Here is a 24,580-nt window from a genome sequence, read left to right on the forward strand (position 1 = left end):
ATATACAACATAATGTATATCTAATACATAATGATATTGTATAATGTGATATATAATATTATATTGTATTACAACACAGATTATGTGTTATATTATTAGATTAGATATAAGATATTAGATAGATATAAGATAGCTTACCAAGATCTTTAGGCTCTTGGTCACTCAGTGAAAGGTTTGTACCACCCTTCTGGATTGGTGCAGTGATTGATGGTTGAACATTTGTACAATGAGGAATGCAATGCCATAGGGTCGGAAGGAGAAGAGGCAAAAAGGATTTATTTTTGTTTCTAACCAGAGATGGAGTGATGTAAACTCCATATACATTTTACGGAGAATGCTAGGAATACTTGAACTGCACCCACCTAGCTGGGTGCTCTTCCTACAAGACAAAAAACAACCAACTCTTTTCCAGTGTTCCTCTTAACAAACTCCGACCTTGCTCTGGCTGCAGCCCTGATAGCTCCGTAATTTGAGTTTAACAAAAAGAGTGCAGACCACTTCAATTACCTTTACCATTACTATAAGTGCCTTTTTCTGAGATGAGTTTTTGGGCTGATAGTTTACCCTGGACTGATCCAGCACTAAGTCTCAGCACTAAAATCAGACAGGAGTACTCATGAGCATTCATGGCCTCTCAAAGTGGCTTTCAGTGAAAATAGACATACCCTTATTCAGTTTGATAATTTAAAGCAATATGGGAAAGCAGATGGGACTGTGGAATTTTACTGTGTGTTCATTGCGGAGGGATAGAGTAGGCTTTTTGTTACTTAAGACGCTGTCTTCTAGCACCAAAAGTAAAATTACATTCAAGGTCAGTAGGACACAGTTAACCTTGCAGCACATGCTGAACTTGTGTTTACAGTCGTGTGTGACAGAGAGAAATAGTAGACAAGAAAAATATTTTTTTATAGAGCAGTTGTCCTTTTCCAGCATCCCAAAAGTACAAAAATCGATAAAACAATGCATCAGATCAGACATCATTTACATTTCTATTTTTGCACAAGTAGAGTCAGAGTTAAATGATTCTAATCAATGGATTCCACCACAACAGTACTTGTGCCATTGTACGTGTATATATCTGCTCCCTCAGTTACTGTCATGAACTACTAAACAAATCCATTCAGTAAGTGACTTTGAAGAAAATGTTAACTGGAAAGTTATTTCATAAAACAAGTTGCCATAAAATTATTTTGAGAGATAAGTCACTGTTTTTATCAGTTGCGTTTATAAAATACACGTTCACCACACAGTTAAATGTTTGTCTTTATAGTTTAGTTGGTCATTGGAAACTTTAAGGTGAATTTTGAGAATTGAGCTATAAATGTAACATTTTAAAATTAGGCTATAAATATTTCACTAGTCTTTTAAGAAATCAAAAGACTGAGTGTGCTGTTCATGTCAGAAAAGCTGGAAGAACTTAAGCTGTAAGTGAAGAGTTTTTTCCTTTTTTTTCCTCGAAAAGCAGCTAGTATACCTTTAGATGTATTCTTTTACTGTATACAAATGTGGTACATGTTGCTATTTAATGGTATTGTAGTTCAACAGTTCCCGTGTAAACTAGATGCTACAACTGTTCCTTAAGAAGAGACAGTAATTGTGTGATCAATTTTGTATTATAATCCATGTGCTTGTGTATTTCTTGCTATTTACCATTAGGCAACAGCAAATAACTGTATTCCACAAAGAGTACCTATTATAATTTATCAATGATATCCACAGAAATATACCATCAAAGAAAATATCGTCTATTTGTTTGCAAGTTAGTGGAGAAACTTTTTTTATCTCATTTCCCCAGAGTTATATAAGGGGCATTATCAAAAGAAGCTGCACATAGATTTAAATATCTGGGCCAGATTTCCATTCCAGCCTTGCATAAGCTTCTTCCCACATGGCTTTTCTCGCTTAATATTTCAGCAATTACAAGTTTTCATTTCCCTTCTATATGTGCAGGGATGTGACTTAACCAATTTAAATGGATTCTGTGTATATCTGGTTGACACTTGCACAGAAAAAGCAAGGAAACAAAACGGGTCCAAATTTCCCAGCATTAATTCTGAGTTGTTCCTGAGAGAGAGATAGAGTTCCTCGTTGCTTGCAAATTTGCGTAGCCGGAGTCAAACTAACACAGTAAGAATGTGACATTCATGGTATTTTCACCATGTAGCGATACGATTCTAGATGGAGCTGCAAGGAACATTTGTTTCCATTAATACATGAATGACAGATAATAATAATCAATCTTCTTGCTTGATTTCAGAACACTCTCAGAAAATGACAGTACCTCTTTACCACCTGCTGACTCCTGCACCAGTCCTACTAAAATGGATTTGTCATTCAGTAAGACTGCCAAACAGTGCCTAGAGGAGATATCTGGTGAGTAACAATAAATCAGGAGAAGCCTGTGAACTTCTTTATTTACATCTGTTTCTTACCAGGAGCTTTGCAATGGGTTGAAATAATACTTCTGACCTTTATTCATGGGTGGTATTAAATATGCAGAAAATTTGGGTCATGCACAGTTAGTGTTTCAGATTCACAGTTCTCTTGCCTGAACTGGCTCTTTCTGTTCAAATATCCTCTTCATCATTTTGCAGAAGCTGGGCTTTCACAAGCTAGGGTTTCAAGTCATTATTATTTTTTAGTCATACTGAATGTTCCAAGAGGAGCAGTGGAAAGTCGACTTCAGAATATTTGATACTGTTGCACTTAAGATCATCAAATTAAATCATAACATCAGAACTAAGACATAAATTATGTAAGATATATTTTGATTTTATAAATGAATATATATTCAGAAAATGGACAAGTCCTTACTAGTGTACCTGACTTTTAAGCTGCTGCTGGAGTTAGGCTGCTAAAGGTTGTGTTCTGGAATTCCTTGTAAACCTGGAGTAATGTTCTCATTAGGTTACAAATGTGAGGGGGGGTTTTTTAATCATATTGGAATAATTCCTTTGAAGTCAACAGAGTCATGCTGATTTACATCAGTCCAGGATCTGACCATAACTCTGCCTATGGATGCAAAAAGCTAAGTGTGTCACAGCTGACTTGCTCATCAGGACTGAATTGCACTGCAGGGTTGTGTGGGAGTGCTTTCAAAGGCACTCTTCACCAAAGCTGTTTTATTGGGGTTTTGGGGTTTATTTTTTTGTTGGTTTGGTTTTTTTATTAGCATCCTTACTCTTATTATCATTTTTATGAGAATAAAAGGTGAAATCCTGTCCCATCGGATTCACCTCTAGTTTTGCCCTTTTACTCCAAATTTTTAACATTCAAAGGGATTTATAATGAGCCATGTGGTTCTTCTTACACAGGAAATAACTCACTCAAAGTACTAATTTGACACATCAGTCTAAAATTATCTCTCCACCAGAAGGGAAATCAGATGCCCAAGTTTTGTGGGACTGCCTTGGCATTTAGCTGACTCATACTGAAATTGAGGTTTTGTCCTGGTTTGTCGCAGTCCCTTTGGAAGTTTTCTGAGTCTGACATCTCTTATTTGCACAGCCAGCTTTTGTGATAAATATGTCACCCTGAAACATAGTGAAATATTCCCTGGAGGTGACGCATGCCTGTTAAAATTAAAGCAAAAAATTATTTTTAATTAATCCGGAAATCAGACTTATTGGTCTTGCATGTATAAAGAGTATAATTGAAACACTTACACAAATCGAAAGATGCTTCAAGGAATTATCCACAGAGATGCTAAAAAAAAATGTCAGTTTAGTACCTGCTGAAATGATCAAACAGGATATCGCGTCTCCTGGCCTTTTACTGTTCTGAACAGAAATGGAACAGCATCTATAAGAAGAAAATGGCATAAAAGGCACTAGACATCAGAGATGTTTCTCGTCTGATTATTCAGACTGTCATTAACAGTTGACTGACATAACAGACAGCAAAGCAGAACCACTGGGAAAATGTGGTCAATGGTTTGTTGTATACAGAGGAAAACCGATGTGTGTCACCCATAATTGGCTATTAGCAGCAAAAAGAATGAAAGGATCAAGTACTACATTTTACAGAATCACAGAGTGGTCAGGGTGGGAAGGGCCCTCTGGAGATCACCCAGTTCCCTCAGCCTTTCCTCATAAGGGAGATGCTCCAGTCCCCTCATCATCTTTGTTGTCCTCTGCTGGACTTTCTCCAGTAGTTCCTTGTCTTTTTTGAACTGGGGAGCCCAGAACTGGACACGGTACTCCAGATGTGGCCTGAATTGCTGAATAAATAGTGGTTTGCTGTTTGCTGAATAAATAATTGTCTGCTTCGGTGAACTATCACCAAGTCATTGGTGATTCTGTCATTGGTGAACCTGCATGGAAAAAAAACTCATGTGACGGCTGTTCAGGGGAGTATTCCATGATGGATTAGCCATGAGAAAGGACAATTAAATTCTATTACTTAGGAGCATCTTTATTCTGGTATGATCAAGTAGGCAGCAAGGAGATATGCAAGGGTTATTTCCTTGTTCTGGTCACTTGTATTCAGGGTATTAAGAGAGTAATCCAGAGTTTCTTTCACTTTGATACTACCTTTTTCCTGAAATCTTCCACTGCTGCTATGGGTGGGTATCATCTTTATGTTATCTCAAGCTTCTTTTGCAACTTGGTACCCAAACACACTAGCGCAATATATTGGTATGCAGTAAGGATCAATAAGGATTGTGCAAAGGACTCAGCATCTGTGGAAACCACTGAACAGCTTGTAGGAGTGCGTTCATAAAGTGATGTCCACCTGTATTGTGTTTCTGCTTTATTAGTCTTTATTATTTTTACAGTGCCAGACATTTACAACTGGGGCTAACATGCTCAGGACTAAAATATCTTAGCCTGTATCATTGTATAAACTGTTTCTCTACTTTCAGAATATTTACACACTCGTGTTTGTTATTGTGTCTTGGCTGAAGATTACTGTTCCCTTAACCAGCCAAGCAGATCATATCAGAGCTCCTAATCCACTTCAGGGCAAAATCAGCCAATTAATCTGAAACTGTAAGCATGACTGGTTCAAGACTTTTCCAAAATATAGGCAAAACTTGGATGTGGAAAAAATAATTTTAAACATATTTAGGAGTGGTGGGCGAGGCACCATTCTCGTTGAGTGATTCAGGATACGAAAACAAAGGTAATTTCCTTGCTTTAGGAAGGGGAAAAGTCAGGGCACAAGCCACTTCTTTCCTGCTCACTACTCTGCAAGTGATCACTTGGGTTTACTTGCACAGCCATGAGAGGAGGATGGTGCTGGAAGGCGATGGTGATGGTGAGACTGGTGTAGGCATGGACCCAGAAGTGTGGCCCTGGTAAACTGCACAACCTCTTTATTTTTAGCTTGTCCCCATATATCTGCTGCCCTAGGTAATTTCCCACATGGCTAACGCCTAAAGCCAGTTCTGCCTCTTGGTAGAGCTACTGTAAATCTGGGTTTCTTCACTGTTCCTCCGTCTCTGCTGGGAATTTGTTCCAGATGTGATCTGAAGTGCTTCAGACTTTTTTTCCTACTTTTTTTTTTTTTTCCCCTCCAAGTATTCCACAGCTCAACCAGAGCAGTCCCAGATGTTTCCAGGGTGCACATGCAGATCAGCAGTACAGCACGTGTGCGGTAGTTGTAGGCTTCCTGCACACCTTGGATCCCCTCTGCGTGCCTGGTGCCAGTGATACCTGTACGCACGCTGAACGAGTCCCGTTTGTAGGCACCGGTCACCTGTGCGGTACTTTTGGTGTGTCCTGCGAACGGTAGACTCGTTGCGCATGTGGCACACAGATGTGTAGTCTTCTGTCCAGGAAATCCCAGACAGAAATTTGGGAGTCCTAAATAAGGACCAGTTCTGCAGTCATGTATGAACACTCTAGCGTGTGCTTTATGTTCCAGCTGCGTCAACAAGACTACTCAGTATCTATATTTCTGCAGAACTGGAGTATAGCTTTGTAGACAGGATTTTAAAATGAGAGTGAAAAGAAAGGCTAATAAAGTAATCCTGTTTGGCTCTTGTTTTTCATTGTATGACTAGGAAGAAGTTGTTCAGACTTTCTTACCCAGTATTTCTACTTGTAGTAGCTGTGACATTTATCAGTCTCTGCTGCAAGTTTATTGGAGAAGGATGTCAGTAAGTTAATTATTTAATAATCTGTTGTAAACCGCACATGTCAGTAACTACAAAGTATTATTTTATGGAATCAGTGATAGTGTTTGGCTTTAACAAGTGTTTACATGTTCAAAGAGCTTAATGCAAAGTGTTCGATTAAATAATTATTCATGAATTTACAAATATTGACTAATTATAAAAAATCTGAGGGATGAAGCAGAAATGCAAGAGTCATTTTAAGAGTTATAGGCCAATATCAATGGCAGGATTAGCATAAAAACATTCAATTTTCAAGCTTTTATGTTTATTGTGCTTCATATTTTGCTCTCTGAAATAAATAGTTCATAGTTGTAGAAATAGTTTACAATTTTTTTTCAAGTAAGCTTAGCTGAAGAGATTCATAATCTTATGCATTTTTGCAGATCTATTGCATAATTCATTTGTAAGGCTCCAAACTATGCACTGAGACTTCAAAGAAAGTCTTATCTGACAGCAAAATTTGTCCCTAGATTATTAGTCCTTAAAATCATTTTTATAATTCCTTTTATGAAAGAGACAGTAAAAATAAGGTAATATGTTACACTGACTGTGATGGATTGGGGAAGTTCCCTCTGCTCTTCTTAATTTAAACAGATTCCTGCGTGCTGGGTGGGGAATACATTTGGATTGCAAGGTAGTTGGGGAATAATGCTCTGTCATGACGTTTGCTCTCCTCTGGTCTCCTATACTGTCATCTTAATTTAGAAAGATGTATTTGCTTGTGGTTATATTTCATCATTTTAAAATGGAGGGATGAGCTTTGCAAAATTATTTTTCAGTGAATAAACCTGAGAATTTTTCACGTTGCAATTTTATGTTTTGTTGAACGACACCTTGCAGAGAGATGTGATAAAGCAGAAGGATAAATTCAGTGTTCTTTCTGCTGGGCACTTGGTCTGAGATGTACATATGTATCTGCTATATCTGAGGATAATCATCATGGCCTGCCTACCAAGTGAGGCAATGGGATTAGTGGGAGAAAATTTCATATACCCTTGTAATTAAGGGCTGTAGTATAGTGTTTGTACACACGAAGGCAGAACGAAGGTTGTGTGGTTAACCTCAGTACCTCCATATCCCAGCATTTAACTCATTGTGTTTTTAATGTATGTTGAAAAGGAAATGAGACAGACGGATGCTGGAGCTGCTAGCTACCATCACGTGGCTCCCTCACAGTTCAGGTGTCATTCCGTGCCTGGATGATGGTTCAGAACGTGTTCTGCTGGAGCTGGGCTGCAGTGAATAGCTCAAGCGGGAGTAGAAACAGGTCAGCAGAGACACTTGAGGCTCACGGGTTTGCCCAGGACCCAGCTGCACCCATACCAGAGACTCCTCCAGCCTGGAGTGGTGTGGCACCTGTTGCCAACACCATACATGAGGTTTGGTGTGATTCATTGGGTGAGGACTTTCTATCCCCTGCCATAAGTTCTTCTGCTCCCGGCTGGAAAGAGGACTAAATATACCTGGCCAGTTCTAGCAGTCTTGTATCTGGTCTATTCATGCTCAGAGCTGAGCGGCTGCATCGTGTATTGCCTCCTTAGTGGAGCAATGCTTAGCACAAGGGGACCAGATACAGCACCGCAGTGATGACCGCTACACGTGACCAGGCACGCACACCCTGAGCTTGGCGTGGAGGCAGAGTAGGTCCATACCTGCCTCTGGCTGACCATGGAGACAAGGTATGGGCTGTAGCTCTTTGGGTGTGAAAGGGCGAGTGAGGAGGTTACCATTCATTTATTTGGAGTATCAGGGAGAGATTCAGCCTTGCTGTTTATGGTGGGAAAAGACCCTGTTCCCTTGATCCCACTGCAGTGTCGTGCAGGGCCAAATCATTGTCCTTCCTATCAATTTGAAACATAGCAACTGACAATACTGTACCAATTTGAGTATAAGTTGAGGCTTTAAAACCATTGAGTGGGAAAGAGAGAGATTGTCCTTCATTTTGCAAATTCCCTGTTGGAAACAGAGCCCCGCGAAGCCTTTCTAAGGACCTCAACACCTTCTCGGCAGTGCTGAACAAGCCGTTACAGCCGCCTGGCCCCCGCAGCGCGTACCGGTGCTGGAGCTCTGCTCCCTCAGCCGGGACCATGTCCGCGTCCGCGCCCAGGGCTCGGCTGCACCATGTTCATAAAAACCTTTGAGGGGCACATATACCACTGCAACTGGCAGACCCTGGGAGTCAACACCAAAGTCTTACCTTTTGTTTCCATGTTGAGGAAGTGGCAGGCATTTAATACTGGGGATGATTTTGTACTCGGGCTGACAAAGCACTCTTCTTGCCTCCTCTGACTTGGTGGGCTAGGTGGTGTGAGGAGTGGTATCTCTTCTTGTTGTGGACCCTGTCTTTCTAGGAATGTGTCAGTGATTTAATATGGAAAAGCATCATTGCTTAAGACTACTGAATTTTTTTTCTAGATTAGTTCTGTGTTTATGAGGGTTACCTAGGAAATTTTTTACCCTTCCTTGAAAATTACCGAGAAGGTTCACCTATGTGTTTTTTTCCTTATATATCTTCAAACACTGTACGCTGAGCCAGTGAAAAGCAAGATGTACGCTGAGGCTTCTGTTAACATCTGTTTATTCATACAGGAGAACTGCAAACAGTCTGTAATTCTTAGGGTGGCATTTTTAAAGGTTACTTCCCTGTCAGGGTTTCTCAGGTAGGGATTTGAGATGGGTGTATTGTCACACTGACAAAAGCAGTATATTGTTATACAGCAATTTTCATATTTGTAGATTTCTACATAATGTTTAATGAAATTAATCGCCCCTAGATAAAAAGTTTGCATCTAAAAAATTAGAATGAGATGCAGCTAGTTCTTTGTTCATCTGTCTGTTTCTGGGACAATTATCTTTTTCTCTGTGAGAAAAGGTATACATTTAAACATAAGTTTTCTTTCTTTCTTGACAATGTGTTTAAAAACAACGTTTAGAGCTAGTGAGCTTAGTTCAGACGTGACGCTGAGTTGCTTTATAAAAAAATTACTATTCCATTAATAGGTTTTCTTCAGAAGATTGTGAAACAATGATTTTATTAGAGCTTTTTAATTCCATACTAGACTCTGAATCTGACAGAACTGCAAACAAGGTGTATTTTAAGGAGAAAGAAAAGAAATATTTCCTTTTATAAATCACCTTACTGGGTAGGTACTATTGTGTTCCTTTTTTAAGCTTCTTTATGATCTTAAATTATATTTTTTTTATTTAGAGCAGAAATTGCAAGACTGAAGGTCCATTTACAAATCTGCTTTTAGCTTTCTGCACAGGGAGTAGCAGTGATATGGAAGAAATAGTTTGTCATCCTTACCTTTTGGGGAGAAAAATAGGAATTTACCGTGAGCTAGGTCTGTTACTGTAGCATCCCATTCAGGTGAAGCTGTGTCTTGAAACCTGTGGCACTGTAAACTGGGCAGAGGCTTCTGTGTCTCCGGTTTAATTCACCAGGATGTTTGCTGCCATGGCAGCCAGCAGCATTCACTGCAGTAGCAGAGAAGAGTCATATATCTGGGAATGCAGGTTGAATACTAAAATGTAAGGAGGCTTGTGCGGAGCTTTGCTTCAGTGGTTAATTTTGGCTCTTTATTGAGCTCTGACGTGGAGGCTGTACTTGCAGTTCTGTGTCAGCCCATCTAAAGTGAAGAGCCGTGCACTGGGATCAGTCATGATCTGGTGAGAGGGGGGGGAAAGCCTGAGACAGCACTTGTGCCTACTTTGGATTTCAGAAGGCAGCAGCTGTAGACAGAGATGCAGGCCCACCGCTCCGATGAGACTGGTGATTGGATGGAGAGGGGAAAACACAGTTGGCTTTTGGGATTACTTCTGTGCTGGAGCAGAGTGTTTGATCAACTCTCTTCTGCTTGAGAGAAATCTAAGTGAAAATGACTGTAAGTACTGCAGATTAATGTGACGGGAGAGAAGTGGCTTAGCAGAGATAGCAGCGTAATTTTAAAGAAAATGACTGTGCCTGCCTAGTCATTTACAGCACATACACTGCATGTTTGAGCTATGCTTTTTATCGCGAGTGCAAGTATGTGCTACCTGGGATGTGCAGCCTGCGATGCTGGAGGGACCACCTCCTAGACCTTTCGGGAGAATTGAATTGCTATCCATCTCAGAAATATGAAATCTAACTGAGGTGAAGCCCCAGCCGGAAAGATGCAGCGATCTGCTGAACTGTCAGTGTTTAAAGGCAAGGAGGTTAGAAGAGGGTGTGTTCGTCTTCAGAAGCAGAAGTCCCTAACCAATCTCACGCTCATCAGCGAAGGGGAGAAGAGGCGATACTCATACAGGGAGAACTGGTTTGGAAACGCCTCCAAGTCCAGCCAGAGTTACCATCAGCGGGAGGCAGAAGCTGGGAGCAGAGGCTCCCTTTCCAAGGCACTCTCGCAGTCGGTGCACTCTCTCTGCCACTCCAGCCTCGCCGCACCCCACGCGTTTCAGGCGATATCACCTGCTGGAAGCAGGACATCCAGGAGGTCGGGAGACCGGTGTACAGGTGAAGGCTTTGAGATTGACAATGAGGAGAGGGGAAAATCAGATGATGAAAATACATCCTGCACGTCCCGTTTCCCCAGCAGGAACTGGGCAGAGGAGGAGGAGGAAGGCTGCTTGCGTGAAGGGACCGCACATCTGGATGAAGATGTCATAATAACAATGCTGGGGGACCTAGAACAGGCACTTTATACTGATATTTTAGGTAAGTTAACTTTGACTTGACATCAAGAAGGGCAGGAGGAGACCCAAGTTGTTAGCGCATTATCTGCATGGAGCAGATTTTTGGTCTTGACAGTGATTTCACGAGGCAGAACTGGGTTTGTTTGCAGTAGTATGCAAAAATAGGGTCTAGCTATTTCTTCCTTATTTGCTTACTCTTACCTCTAAAGACTGTATGAAATGAAGACAAATGTCTAAATCACTTTTGATGGGTGCATGGGCAGCAACAGCCTGTGAATAAGTGAGCATAGTTTGCTTAACTGTTTGAAAAAAATAAGATTAAACATTTACGTGCTGTTAGTTTACTCATAAATAATTTAATTTTAATGACATTTGTTCTCGTGAATTTAAAATTGAAATCTTGAATCCAAGGTTTGGTTTAGATAGAAAATATCTCAGCCTACCTACAAACTGTCCCTCCAGTATTGCTTCCCCCTTCCCCCCTACTGATAATTTCACCCCTATACATGGAATTGTGAGTACCAGGATTTCTGTTTAGTTTAAATAACCAGTTTGTTATATCAGTGCATGCCAGTGAGCATATGAAGTCCACAGCCATAGGTGCTTCAAAAGGCTTCTGTGTTACTGGCTTTACTTTTCATCTCTCAGCCCTTTATAAGAGTGCTCAAAGGGTTCATTTCCAAAGCTTTGTTCTTCAGCCAGTCAAATGGTTGAAGTGGCTGCGTGCTTTTCCAAGGTTATACAGAATGGGTCTAGCCTGGAGCTTCTTTGCTGCTGGATATGTTAGCCCTGATTGTGTTTAAACATTCAGAATAAAATTTTTGCTGCGTATGTAATGTAAAAAGCTATCATCTCAAAATAGCAAAGAAAGAAGTATTCTCTTTTTCTGCATACCTTTTATTACTAGACTATACCAGTATGCTACAAGAGGCTTCTCCTGGAGATTAGAGGCTGGTTAGCAAAGGAAGCTGCCCCTGCTCCTCTTCAGCTGCGTGTCACCGAGCATATCCCTGTCCTCTTGTGAGCCTCAGTTTCCCCACCTGCAGAGTAAAACTGGTACTCCCCTTTCTGAATGGACTTAATATCTAAGAGTGGAAAATTCTCTGGAGAGCTGCTTGTTATTTAAATCATTTTATGAGAATCAGACAAATAATGGAATTATTCTTCTCCCATTTATCTGCTTCAGGCTGTAATTATATGTGTGGAAGTACTGAAATGATTACGAACAGTATTATTAAACATGCAGTTATGGATGAGCTTTAGAAATGTGAATGTAAATTTTTAATCTAGGTATTTAGTGATTTATGTAAAATGTTTATTTTGATTTCCTGTGTACGTATCTTACACAGTGGAGGAAATGAATGTGTTCTCTGGAAATTTATTGAAGGAACCTGTAATGGTTCACTGTTTATAGGCAAGAATTTGAGAACAATCTTTTGGAATATTCATGTTTAACATAAATGATGAAGCTGTAAGTGATTTGAACAGATTATATTTCATGGGGTCAGTAAAATAGTTGTATCAGACTTTTGACAGAAAGTTTCAGGGTAACCTGGTTTTAGTCTGTCTTAACCAGGTCTCTCCATGTATGAAATAGAATGGCTTTTCTTCAGCATACAAACCAGAATCACTTGAGATAGCAAGTCAGGGAGCATTTCTGATATGCTAGGTCATGCAAATATGGATAGACCCTATGATGGCAGTGGGCCATAGTAATAAGCAACAAGGTGTCTGGAGTAGTCTGGGCTCCCTTTGAACTCATACACTGTGTCCCAATCCTGCTGCAATTAGCACCGTAGTGTCTCTTCTAGCAAGCATGGTGTGTAGCTGTCTTTCAGAAAAAAACACATATTCACCATCCCTATGGTCCTCTGTACAGAAGGCAGCTTGATGTAGATGGGGAGGCACAGTGCTGTCCTGAAACTGTAGGTAATGACCGATGCAAGTTAGGTCTGAGGATGTTGCACTGAGTGCAGAAAACTTCTCAGTCATGGTGTTCGACTGCTTATACTTTGTCTTGTTCATCCGTGGTACAACGTGAGTCCATTAATATGGCCTTAAGAGAAGGATGGAAAGAAAAAAGAACAATTCTTTTTAAAACACTTAATAGTTACAGTTAGGAGGATTTTGTATGTAGTATTATGTAGTAGTATTTTAAGATCATAAAACTCCAGTTGTATCTTTTTTAGAAAAAACTGGTGGAAAGGTTTTGAAATTACACTTTGTGTCACTGAGAGATCAAAAGAGATTAGACCTCAAACTTTTCACCTTTCCAGGATAGAATAACACCACTGTTACAGCACAGTTTGTCTGAAAGCGAAACATTCTTCTCTGTGAAAACATATTTTGGCAGTTTGCTGTATACATGTACTTTATTTTTGTATTGCAATTATACCTTCAGGCTTTGTTATGCTATTTACTGTACAATATATATTAAAAAAGACAGTTGCTGTCATTTTTGCTGCAAGAATCTGCAGTGTTAATGTATAGCAAAGGACAACTGACAAGGATAAACAGGGAAGGAAAGGGCAAAGTCACTGCAAATATGAGTTATATACCGTTCCTCAAATAAATATAAAGGTAAAGTATTGCTTTGCGTTTAATTCTGCTTACTTATACCCTGGAATTTGTCTTTCTGTGTATAACAGCTAATTGTCTTAGATCAACAAGTTTCACCTTTGGTTTTGAGGCAGGGCAGATAACAAACAGGTCCTGGGTCTCCCCCATATAGGTATTCTGGCAGGAATATGATGTGCTCCTGGAAGTGAATTTGAGTGCATTTGGCGGAGGGGGGAAAGCAAAGGGCAGCGACAGCGAGGAACTGAGTGCACCGCAGGCACCTGCCAGGAGGCAGGCATGGACAGTCTGCATGGGAACTCTCTGGGCTTTCAACAGCAGGTTCAGTCTAACAGGACTTAATGGTCTCCAGCTCAGCCCTGGCACGAGCCCTTTTGCCTCATGGGAATCTCCACGATGGTGCAAAAACCTCTGCAAACAGTACATGGGATCCATGGGTACATTGATCAGCAAGCTGCTTGGTTGAACACGTCTAGCTTCAAACAACAGGAGTAGTTGTGGTAATTTCAATCTGAGCGTGAACATTTGCCTCCTGTAAGGTAATACATGTAAAAATGCACACAAGTAGTTTATTTTACAGGGCAAGATTTTGTGAATGGACATGCCGTCGTGGTGTGGCTTGAGAAGATGGCTTTGGCAGCAGTGCTGGACCTGTAGCCCCACTTCTTGTCTCCACCCTTGTCCGGGTGTTGACACCACTGTCAGTTCCATGGTGCTGACCCAGAGGTTTATGGACTGTTGAATCATTAAACCACTGAAGAATTTATTTGGAATGATAAAACAAACAAGCAAGTGGCAGTTCCTGAAGGACTGTTTGGCTGCAGAAAAGAGGACAGAAGACACAGCTGGGGCAGAGTAGATGGGGAAACCTCAAACTGGCATTGCTGTGAAAGCTAGTTTGATGTTGAGCCACAACTGCAGGGTACATTGGCTAGTACCATGCGTCATTTGCCTATCAGGGAAGAAATAAAGAGAATATGGAATAATTTATTTCTGTTTATTGTCAGGAGTTGGGATTATTCTTAACTGCCTGCAGAGTGTTTGGGTGATAGGACTTGAACTGCAGAAGAGGGTGCAGCAGCAATTCAGTTTGTTGATGAGCTTAAAGGCTTCATCCTTTAGTCAAAACACAAAATTAAGGAGCTTAAGTGAACCATTGTTCAAATATAGTTTGCTTCCGTAGATTCTCCCTTATATCTGAAATAAATGTCGCTGTATATGTTAACCCAATGCTTTTTGTAAACCGATGTTAAACCCATACTTGTAGTTCTGCCGCAAGTCAACTTTTTTCCCATGCCTTCAAACAGATGTTGTGTAGAGGTCTTTTTACTTTACCAGAACTCTTTCCTGTAGGACTTTTTTTTTTTTTTTTTTTTTGCTTTACTCTTCCAGAATTCTTTGTTAAATATAAAATTTTCATTGCTTCTGGCCCCTTGTTGGATATTTCCAAGTTCTCTGTCCTATGCAACTTTTCTTGCAAACTCTACATTAAGACTTTCTCCTTCCCTTTTCCCACTTTTTTTTTTCTTTTCCCTCCTTCCCAAACATCTCCTACCTGTTTTTTCACTTAGATGGCACATCATGCTTTTCCTCAGAGATATCACTATTGTTGAATTTATATCTTGTATAAACTCACACACAAACCTGGGAGGAGGAAAGGTGGCAGCAGAATGAGAAATACAGCAACTTGAAGATGTGTATCTGCATGCGTATTTTACATTTTACAAATGTGAAATATCATAGTGCTATATGGTATTTTGCCTCTGCTTGCATTTCTGATCTTGATTTTTGTATGATGTTGAGTTTAAATTCACCAGACTATCTCCTGATAGATGTATTCAAAGATGAAACAGCTTCTTGATGTCATGAGGATTCCAAAATTAGATTAAAACTTGTTCTGGATGAGGGTGCTGAAATCTAGAATTAAATTTTAGAGATAATTTTAGTGGTTGCACAATATCATTCTTGATGATAACATTTCCAGAATGAGGAGTAAAATTAACTTAACAAAGTGAGGTGTGACATTAAATTTATCATTGATAGAGTCAAAAAGAAACTATTTGCACTTCACATTCAGCATTGTACACATGACTATAATAATGTTGACTATAATAATTCTTGACAACCTTCTTTCAAGAAACAGACGCAGGACACAGCCAGAAGCAGAACACTAGCCTTGAACAAATCAGTGATTTTTGTCACAAATTTTCTTTTGGAATTCTCTTATTCTCCAAAAGAAAAATGAACTAAAATTCCTTGATATATGAATATGCTAGAAAATATGCATTTTTATTTCTTCATATATGACTTTTGGAGGTTACTTTGAGGCATGTTATGTTTTCCTTTTGTAACACACAATATATAACTTTTTTCCTTCAATATATATATTTTTTTTTTTTAATCATTGGAAGTAAACATTATTCAGGATGTTCCAGGTGAAGTTCTGTGGGCTTCACTATTCAAGATACCAGACTAGCTTTTCACAATGGATCCCTGAAGGCTGTTAAAATCCATAATTGTATAAATGATGCAAGTGCTTAGAGTGTTCAGATTTTTATCCCAAGAAGAATTTTTTTTTTATCCCGTGTGAAGAGTAATCTCCCCCTTCAGGAAACCATTACAGTTCAGGAAAGATGCTTTGTTAAGTGCCTGACTTAAAGAGTACTTTGAAATAGCCTGGATGTTAAGTGCATACTGAAGAGTTGTTGTAACAGTCATCCCAATTCTTTCCAGACACAGATTTACTGTGGCTTTGTTTCCTACCAAGTCATGTAAAATGTCAAGGAGGAAAAAGGGGCTGTGTAATGTATCAAGTGGTCTGGGGCTGCATCATGCCTTGATTACAGAGGATAAAAATCCCAACACTGTAAATCTGAGTTGCATTAATAGATTTAGGCCCTTACAGGGATACTTCACCAGGACTCTTTTCAGTGGGTTTTTTACATACCACATGTTATTTATAAGCGTATGTGTGTTTTATTACTGAAAGGATGAGGTTTTATTTTTTAAAAGATTAAAGGGACAGGCCTATATACAATAATATGTGTGTATTCTCAGCTGTGTATACATGTGTGCACTTTATTCAACCTTATACACTGGTGTACATTAAAATTCGTGCTGGTTTTGCTGTTTTCTTCCAGGGGAAGACCCTGAAACAAGAAGAATGAGAACTGTAAAGAACATAGCAGACCTGAGACAAAATTTGGAAGAAACTATGTCCAGCCTTAGAGGGACCCAGATAAGCCACAGGTATACTGGTTTTGTGTAGACTACTAAAATTTGGACCGTAGGAGAGTATTACTACTTGCTGAATGAATTAGGGACTTGCAAGGGAAAATTAACTACAATGCTAACCATACCGTTTGCTAGACTGCCTCAACAACTTAAATGTGAATTTAATATACTTTACTGTCAAAGTGTCTTATACAGTCATTCTCAAAGACGGTTATCTTTTCACATACACCTACTTAGAAGGTTATAAAATTTATTTTAGGATATTTTATAAGTAGAAGTTATTCTATTCACAAGCACAGGTGTGCACATGGAGAAACACACACACACACACAGAACCTCTTAAAAAAATATACATTCTTCCAGCCCTTACTTTTCCTCTTTTCTCAGGAACAGAGACAGTTCACTGACTTCTCCATTTTGTTTGGCAGCACATTGGAGACAACTTTTGACAGCACTGTGACAACTGAGGTGAACGGGAGAAGCATACCAAGCTTGACAAGCCGGTCCACCCCAGTGACTTGGAGGCTAGGGCAGGCCAGTCCTCGGCTGCAGGCAGGAGATGCCCCGTCCTTGGGCGCTGGTTATCCTCGCAGCAGCACGAGTCGCTTCATGCACACAGACCCTTCTCGATTCATGTACACCACTCCGCTTCGCCGAGCAGCTGTTTCTCGCCTTGGAAATATCTCACAGATCGACATGAGTGAGAAGGGAAGTGGTGATTTGGACATGTCCTCTGAAGTTGACGTTGGTGGCTACATGAGTGATGGGGACATTCTTGGGAAAAGCCTCAGAACTGATGACATCAACAGTGGGTAAGTAGGACTTTTTCCCCATTTAAACTAATGCATGATCAGCAGGTTTAATAGGATTTTTCTAATAAATTCTGGCACACAAGTGAAAGTTGCATTATGGTTGCAACATAAAAATATACATATCAAAAAAACCAAACCAAAACAAAAATCAACCCCTAAGCTGCCAGTGATGTTCTCAGCTGCCTTCAAATTCAGTTCTTCTCCTTTAACATCAAGATGACTTGCTGTGCACTTTCGTAACAGCACAGGCACTTCTTATTACTTACTGGAATTTCTTAGTTATCTGCTAAACCATCATTTTGCATTGCTTGCCCTGCGATGGGTGTTCTTTCAGTATTTTTATTTGAGGTGGTAGACATGGTATTGGATGCAGCTGATGAAAAGCATTTGCTGACAGCACTGATTTCTCTGTTTCCACTTCAGATACTGTCTAGCATAATCTGTGTCATAGGACTTTATTGCAATTTTTCAGCTGTACACATCATCTGAGCTGTAGGAATATCTTTTCATAAAAGAATAGGTCATAAAAGAATGCTCTCCTGGCATATCCATGAGGAAGAATTAAAATTATTTTTATTTTTGTTTGCTTAATCAGTTGGATGACTTTAGGGTACTGCATTCCCTGTGTTTCAAATTACTATTTAGTAATTCTTGTAGCAATCTTGGAATGTAAGTCACTTCACTCCTATGTGTGTTAGAACTCCTAAAGCATCATTTTTAAAAAAAAAAGCCACATTATGGTTTTACTCATACTTAAATTGCTATTCAGTGCTGTTGTTGGCATCTCAAGGCTGCTTGGTGGCTGAAGTAAGACTGGGTTGAATAGAAGTCCCATAGAGTACATGGCCATGTCACACCACACCGCTTCACTCTGTATAAATTTAGGACTCTTGCTGTCAACCTAATCTTTAAGTTCGAAGTACAGCTATGATTAGAGAATGGCGGCTGATGAAATTGGATATGATCCATTCCTACAGGCAAATGTAAGTCTGTGATCAAAGCTCTCTCTAGACTAGTGTCTCACCTCAAGCACCGTCCAAAGATAGATCTCTAGAAAAAGCATAACTATAAAGAAAGCATATTCCTGTATCTCCCTGGTGCCCTGTCTCAGCTATCTGTGAATGGAGCACTGCTGACAAGGTTGTCCACAGCATAGCATTAGTGCCTGTCAAGTAGGATGCCATATTCATGTGTGCTAGAACAGACAAAAGGCATATGGAAAATGTAATACTTTAATGTCTGAAGATCTTTTATCATAAAGGAAATATAAATGCTGCCTTTGACGGATGGATGGATTTATTTAAAAAAAAAAAGATAGGGGAATCCTTTGCAGTGCCTGATGAGTTGTATTAATTAGCTTATCGCATTAGAGGATGAATACAGTAATCTTGTGTGACTTTTCTTTGCATCTGTAATACGGATGACTCAATAGACAGTAAGTTGCAATGTGCTCAGTTAACATTTTTAGGTGCGGTAAATGTTAAAAACAAGTTAATAAGCTCTGAAATTTCAGGATTCACTGAGGCATGTAAAGTCTTATCTCCTTTATGCCTCTTCCAGTATCAGTTTAATTACTTTAAACACTGGGGGACAGGAATGCAGCAGTAATTAGAAATTAGTGTGAGGAAGGCCTGTTGCACTCGTTAAGTCTCTCCATTCAGGCCTTACACAGGAAAAAAATCCGTATAGTCTAGATTGCATTTAAACCAGAGCTAAATTTAGTATGCAATTCCAGAGTCTTGGAACCTACTGTATAGTTCACCTCTAGCTAAATAATTTGTCAAAAAGTCTAAATTTTTTCTTTAATAAAAGGATAAATCTAGTGTCTAAGTGTGACTGTTAATTTACCTTTGAAAACAAACATGAAGCTACCTTCTGCATACCCCAGATACCGAGGTTTCAGAAATCCCTTGCTGAACTGCAGGCCAAATCTTGCCAGCGTGTAAAAAACCTCAGAGTTTAGTTAAAAACAAACCAACCAACCCTTTGTGTTTTAATGCGCTTGAAGTTGCCTTCAACCAAATCACCACCCAGGACACGATGCTGTTGCAAACTGTAGCTGTTACACAGGGCTACACTACCGCAGCTTTGCTCCCCAAATCTGCACCAGTTCACCCACCCCGAACCGTGGGGGTGGAGACTGGTGCTCCCAGGCTGCGGTATCAGCCCCGAGGTCTCTGGGACAGTTGGTTTCGATTAGATCAGCTCCCAGGAGGAATCGCAGAGAGAGGGCCAACAGAACATCTGGAGCACCAGCGGTGTGTGTGTGCCTTGGCTTGTGCCTGGGATTCCGTGTAGAGTAATTAAAGTTAAATGTTTGTGTACTTGGACACATGCTTCGACTGAAAGATGGGTTTGAGTGACACTGTTTTGTGGCTCAAGGAGAACTTGTGTTAAAGATTATTTGAATTGGGAGTGAACTCCAATAGATCGTTTTAGCCATCATCCTAGCATTGGGGCTGTACTTATTTCAGTAGGCCTGTGATTTTACTTTGAGTATGCTCTTTGAGTTATGCCAATTTTTTTTCTATATACATATACCTCTATGTTAAGTGCCATACACATGCACAGTCCTTCACAAGTAGATTTGTGTGAACTCTGTACTAGGTTGCTGTGCTAAAGTTACCAAAAACTGCAAGAGGAAAAAACAAGAGCCTAAGAGGGAAGATAATTTAATGAAAGGTCCTTTGAGAAAATAATGGACAGGTCTTGAGAGTAGGACAGGCTTGTGGTACTGCTCAGTAATAAGCACCAAGACCTCTCATAGAAATAACTGAACTGTAGGTAGGCATTCCAGAAATTATTGCTGCTGCTTGAAATTCAGAAACTTTTAATGGTTCTCTAGTGAGTAAGCAGTACTACACTCACTGTGCAGTTCATTAGTCATTCATTATAATGTGAAGTGGTGGGAATCAAGCAAAAGGAACACAGAGAGAAACATATTCTGAAATGTCATTGTAAGGGCTTCAGCGGATATCTCTTTCACATCTGAATAACTGCATCCCAGCAGGGACTACAGATTTGGGTTCTCAATTTCTGTTCCCATTTAGATAGATGCTACTGATTTTTCTCCTTTTTTTTTTTTCTTTTTTAACTGGAGTTATGCTTCTTGCATCTGGTGCTATTCTTTGACAAAACTGCAGTACTTAAAATGTACTTAAAATTTTTGAAGATAGAGGGCTTCAGTCTAAATATATTTTAGTAAAACAGATTGGCCTGTAAGCCATCACAGAAAAAGGCAAATGGTCCTAGAAAACAGGCATATATCTCGTCTCCCTGCACTGGGCACACAAAGTGAGAATATTTAGTATGAGCCTACCATCTAATAGGACAGCTCATACCTTAAACCTTTGAATTCCACAGTCCATTAACTTTAGAGTGAAACACGGTTGCCAGATGGCTGCATTTCCCACTGATTGACCACACATTTATTTTCAGGTACATGACAGATGGGGGACTCAACCTATATACCAGAAGTCTGAACCGAATACCAGACCTAGCTGCCTCTCGAGACGTCATTCAGAGAGGGGTTCATGACGTGACTGTGGATGCAGACAGGTAACAGTGCTTTGCTAAGTAAAAAGCTGTCTGAGCTTTACAAATACCTTTCATCCTTCATACCTGCTAATATATCACCATTTAGTTCATAAGCAATAGCAAAACAAAGCAAACTTCTGAGGCTGCTACATTTCTGAGCACGCAATACGCCAAATACCACAATGAATGGGGAAAAGGCAAATTTCTCACATGGAAAGGGGACTTAGGAAGAATTTATTGTTGAAGATATAAGAGAAAATATTAAGAACCCCAGACCTTACTTGCAATCTTGACTCTCTGAAACAGGATGTGATTTTTACGAGTGTTTTGTCAATTGATAGGCATAGGAAGAGTATGCAGGGTCTGTAGTCAGCAGTGAGCTTGTGTGTGCCTGATGATATGAGTCAGAACATGCATTTAGTGTTGTCTGGAACCAGAATCCTGGTCTTCTCCACCCATTTTGCCCTCTGTGGGTGTCAGACGGAGGCAGTACCCGTGAGCAGTGGGAAGTGAGAATTGGGGTTATACCCCATTGTCTATGCAGCGTGAAAAAAGAAACAACACTATCCAGCCCTTATACATGTATATATGGGTGTGAGCATAAAAACATGCTCCCACTAGTACTTCTGCAGATTAGGCGAGAGTTTTCTGTTTCTTTTCCTTGAGCTTAAAGTAAATTCATATTGGTGGCTTGTATCCATGTCTGAGAAATAAAAATTCATAATCCAACTTTTGCAGAACTTAAAGCTGTCAGCTCTGAGGTTTTGGTCAGACCATTATAGAGATAAGGAGCAGCTGTGAAATTTGGCAGTCCTCAATTTTAGGGAGTTGATTTCAGTCCCATCTTTTTAAAATTAAGTTTCTTATAAGGAAAAAAAAATTATTTGATCAGGAACAGAGAAAAGATTCACATAGTGGCTCTGGTTTTACAAACCCAGCAAATTAGTTGAAGAAATTCTAGGATATTAACCTAGGTATGATATAATTTTTACTTTTCATGGTTTTCTGGTGAAAATATGCCTGTGACACAAATCAGGGATAGTCTGTATTAGTCAAACAGTGCATGTAATGCATCAGGATAAATAAGGTAATTTTCATCTAGAGAACCAGTTACTTAAAATACAAGGTTGCTTTAGCTGACATACTAGCATTCGTTGACCTTGCAGAAAAGCCTATTTTAGATAGCAATTCAAATGAACACGGCTCAGTTCTTTGGAACACAAGTATTGACGTGGTGCAAAGACCAGAGAAAGTGTACAGTAGGCGTTTAAGAAAATAATTTGGATAGAACTCAGGCAGTGACAGAAGGAGAAAATGAGAAATGCGATGTGGGCAGGAGGGACTTTTGTGCAGCTCTGTATGTGAGAACAAGAACCTTAAGCTGGAAGTGGGAGAGAGGGTGGAAAATTTAGAGGCTGGGAGTCCTGTAATTAAAGACAGAGAATGGCACTAGCGCCCACGTTTTTCTATGTCTCTGTATCTTTTTTTCACCTGGGAGTGAAGTTATTAGAGCTCTTCCCACCATGCAATATTCACACCCATGTTTCAAACCACGCACTTTTTCACTGAAAAAAACAAAACAAAACAAAACAAAAAGAGGTCCAAATTAAGAGATTTTAAAAATTTTTCTTAGTATTCCTCAAACTCTAGATGCCACTCAAACACTTTGTGTTTGTTTTGCTTTGAAGTGATATTTAGTAATGTATGTGTTAATTTGTTCCATAATAGTGTGCAGGTATATACATGTTTTGCATGTGAAACCACAGGGAGGCTATCACCATTTCTTGATTAATGAGATTGTCCAGCATTTCCCAGTACATAAATCTGTTTTGGTTTGTTTATACAAATTTGTCAGACTGGCTAAAAATGTTGTGCTAAAAACTACTCTACTGTTTCCAAGTCTTTCATCTCCGAGTCTATCGCTTGTCAGGTTGTGGAGCAGTGACTTCAAATTTGTCAGGAGATAATTTTGGGTCTTGAGTGAAAGGCTGACCGATTTTATGCAAGATACAAGGCTTTTAAAAAAATGCAATTCATGTGTATTCAGGAAAGATTTATTTGATCTCAACAACTAAAATCACAATATATTCCATCTTCACTGTGCATTTGCAAACTGGTCTTGACACTAGCAAACTGCAAGAGCAAGCTCCAAGGTTATTTTTGAGCTTAAAGCCTACAGATGTGAGGTAGGATTTACTTTGTAACGACTGCTTTCCCTTACATAAAGAACAAAAGCTGGACTCCTTTACTCTTCTGGATCCTCTAAACAGAGTGTCATGGAGCATACTGTATGCTATCATGTAATTAAAAACTTCATCATAATGCACAGACGTCAGGGATTTAAGTTATGGATGTTCAGACAATTCTGGCATTTCCTGACCTTTCAATGCTTGATTTTTACAGCCTTAATTGTGCTTTGTTGACATAGATTTTGTGTGTGTGTGTATAAGTGTATTCTCTTCCTTGAAACAGCAAAAGGTGTTTAGGAAGTGGAAAAAATTAAATATTTTTATGAGTTCGGATGATAACAAAACATGTACTTGCCAAAACAGGTCACAAAACACCTGTATTGGGTCGAACACACACTCAAAATTGTGTATGCTGACGTTCAACACTGTATGTCACCTATATATGAAATCAGGTGGAAAAAACAATACTGAGACTCTCACTTTGTTTGGCAGGATAGGTTTGGGTCCTTCACAACAGCGTGGGTACCTGAGATTTCATCTTATCTCACAGAGCATTTTAGATCTATTTTTTCTACTCTGAAATAAAAATAATAGGGTTTGTGTCAGGGCTTCAGGGTGTGCCTTGCCACTGATATAAGGAACTTCCATGAAAGAGGATTATTCTCCTCTCTGTTATCCCTGTAGATACATGAAGGACATATGTATTTTCTCTATGGTATCATTAGTATAAACCTTTTTCAAATTGGCATGATTTTTCCTGGCCTTTCTGTTGTAAAGAACTCTGATGCCATCTCTGTGCAGGCAGAAAATAAATTATATGCTGCAAATATCTGATTTACATTAGCAAGCAGGAGAGAAGTTTCAGTAATCTGTCCATCACTACAGCCAGCAACTTTTGCTGACAGCAACCCCATGCTCTTCATCAGAACTGAACTTGAGTTTTCTCTGACAACCTAAATTACAGATTCTGCTTATATTTTAATTTTTTTTCTTTTTGTGAGCTGGCAGTACAGTATCATTCAGATAGTTGGGCTGATGATATCTCTAAGGGTACTGCCATTTCTGGCAAATGTATATTTTCAGACTGATTCTCATTTCATGTATAAATCAGGAATAATTCACTGAAATTAAGGGCACGGAACTGTTGTAAAAAGGCAGTCATGTCCCCAGTTTGATTCCACTCTAAATTGGTTTCAGATAGCACCTACATCTCCACTTCTTGCCAAAAAACAAAGGATTGAAGGATCTCCATGTGGAAACCTAGCCTGAGAGAGCTCATCCAAATAATTCTATTGAATTGCTCTTTGAACAACTTCATTAAAAAGTTAAATTCGTGAATGCAATGTAAGCCAAGGCTTAAATACTGCTCGCATACTGCTCTGGAAAGCACATTGGTGTAGAAAGGGATACAGGGTATTTGCTTGTTCTAGGGAAAG

General features: G+C 39.5%; 1 protein-coding gene across 1 annotated transcript in view; it reads left to right on the forward strand.

Annotated features, from left to right (window-relative positions):
- Positions 1-2,253: 2,253 nt before the first annotated feature.
- NAV3 (neuron navigator 3) overlaps positions 2,254-24,580 on the forward strand; it is a gene marked incomplete at its 3' end in the record, with an annotated part of 114,445 nt that continues 92,118 nt past the window's right edge. Inside the window, 4 exon segments of the mRNA XM_009704972.1 lie at positions 2,254-2,373; positions 16,513-16,621; positions 17,035-17,418; positions 20,857-20,976. Coding sequence (XP_009703274.1) covers positions 2,322-2,373; positions 16,513-16,621; positions 17,035-17,418; positions 20,857-20,976 — 665 coding nt within the window.

This window comes from Cariama cristata, unplaced genomic scaffold (genome assembly GCF_000690535.1).
Source record: "Cariama cristata isolate BGI_N322 unplaced genomic scaffold, ASM69053v1 scaffold3780, whole genome shotgun sequence".
Lineage (NCBI taxonomy): Eukaryota > Metazoa > Chordata > Aves > Cariamiformes > Cariamidae > Cariama > Cariama cristata.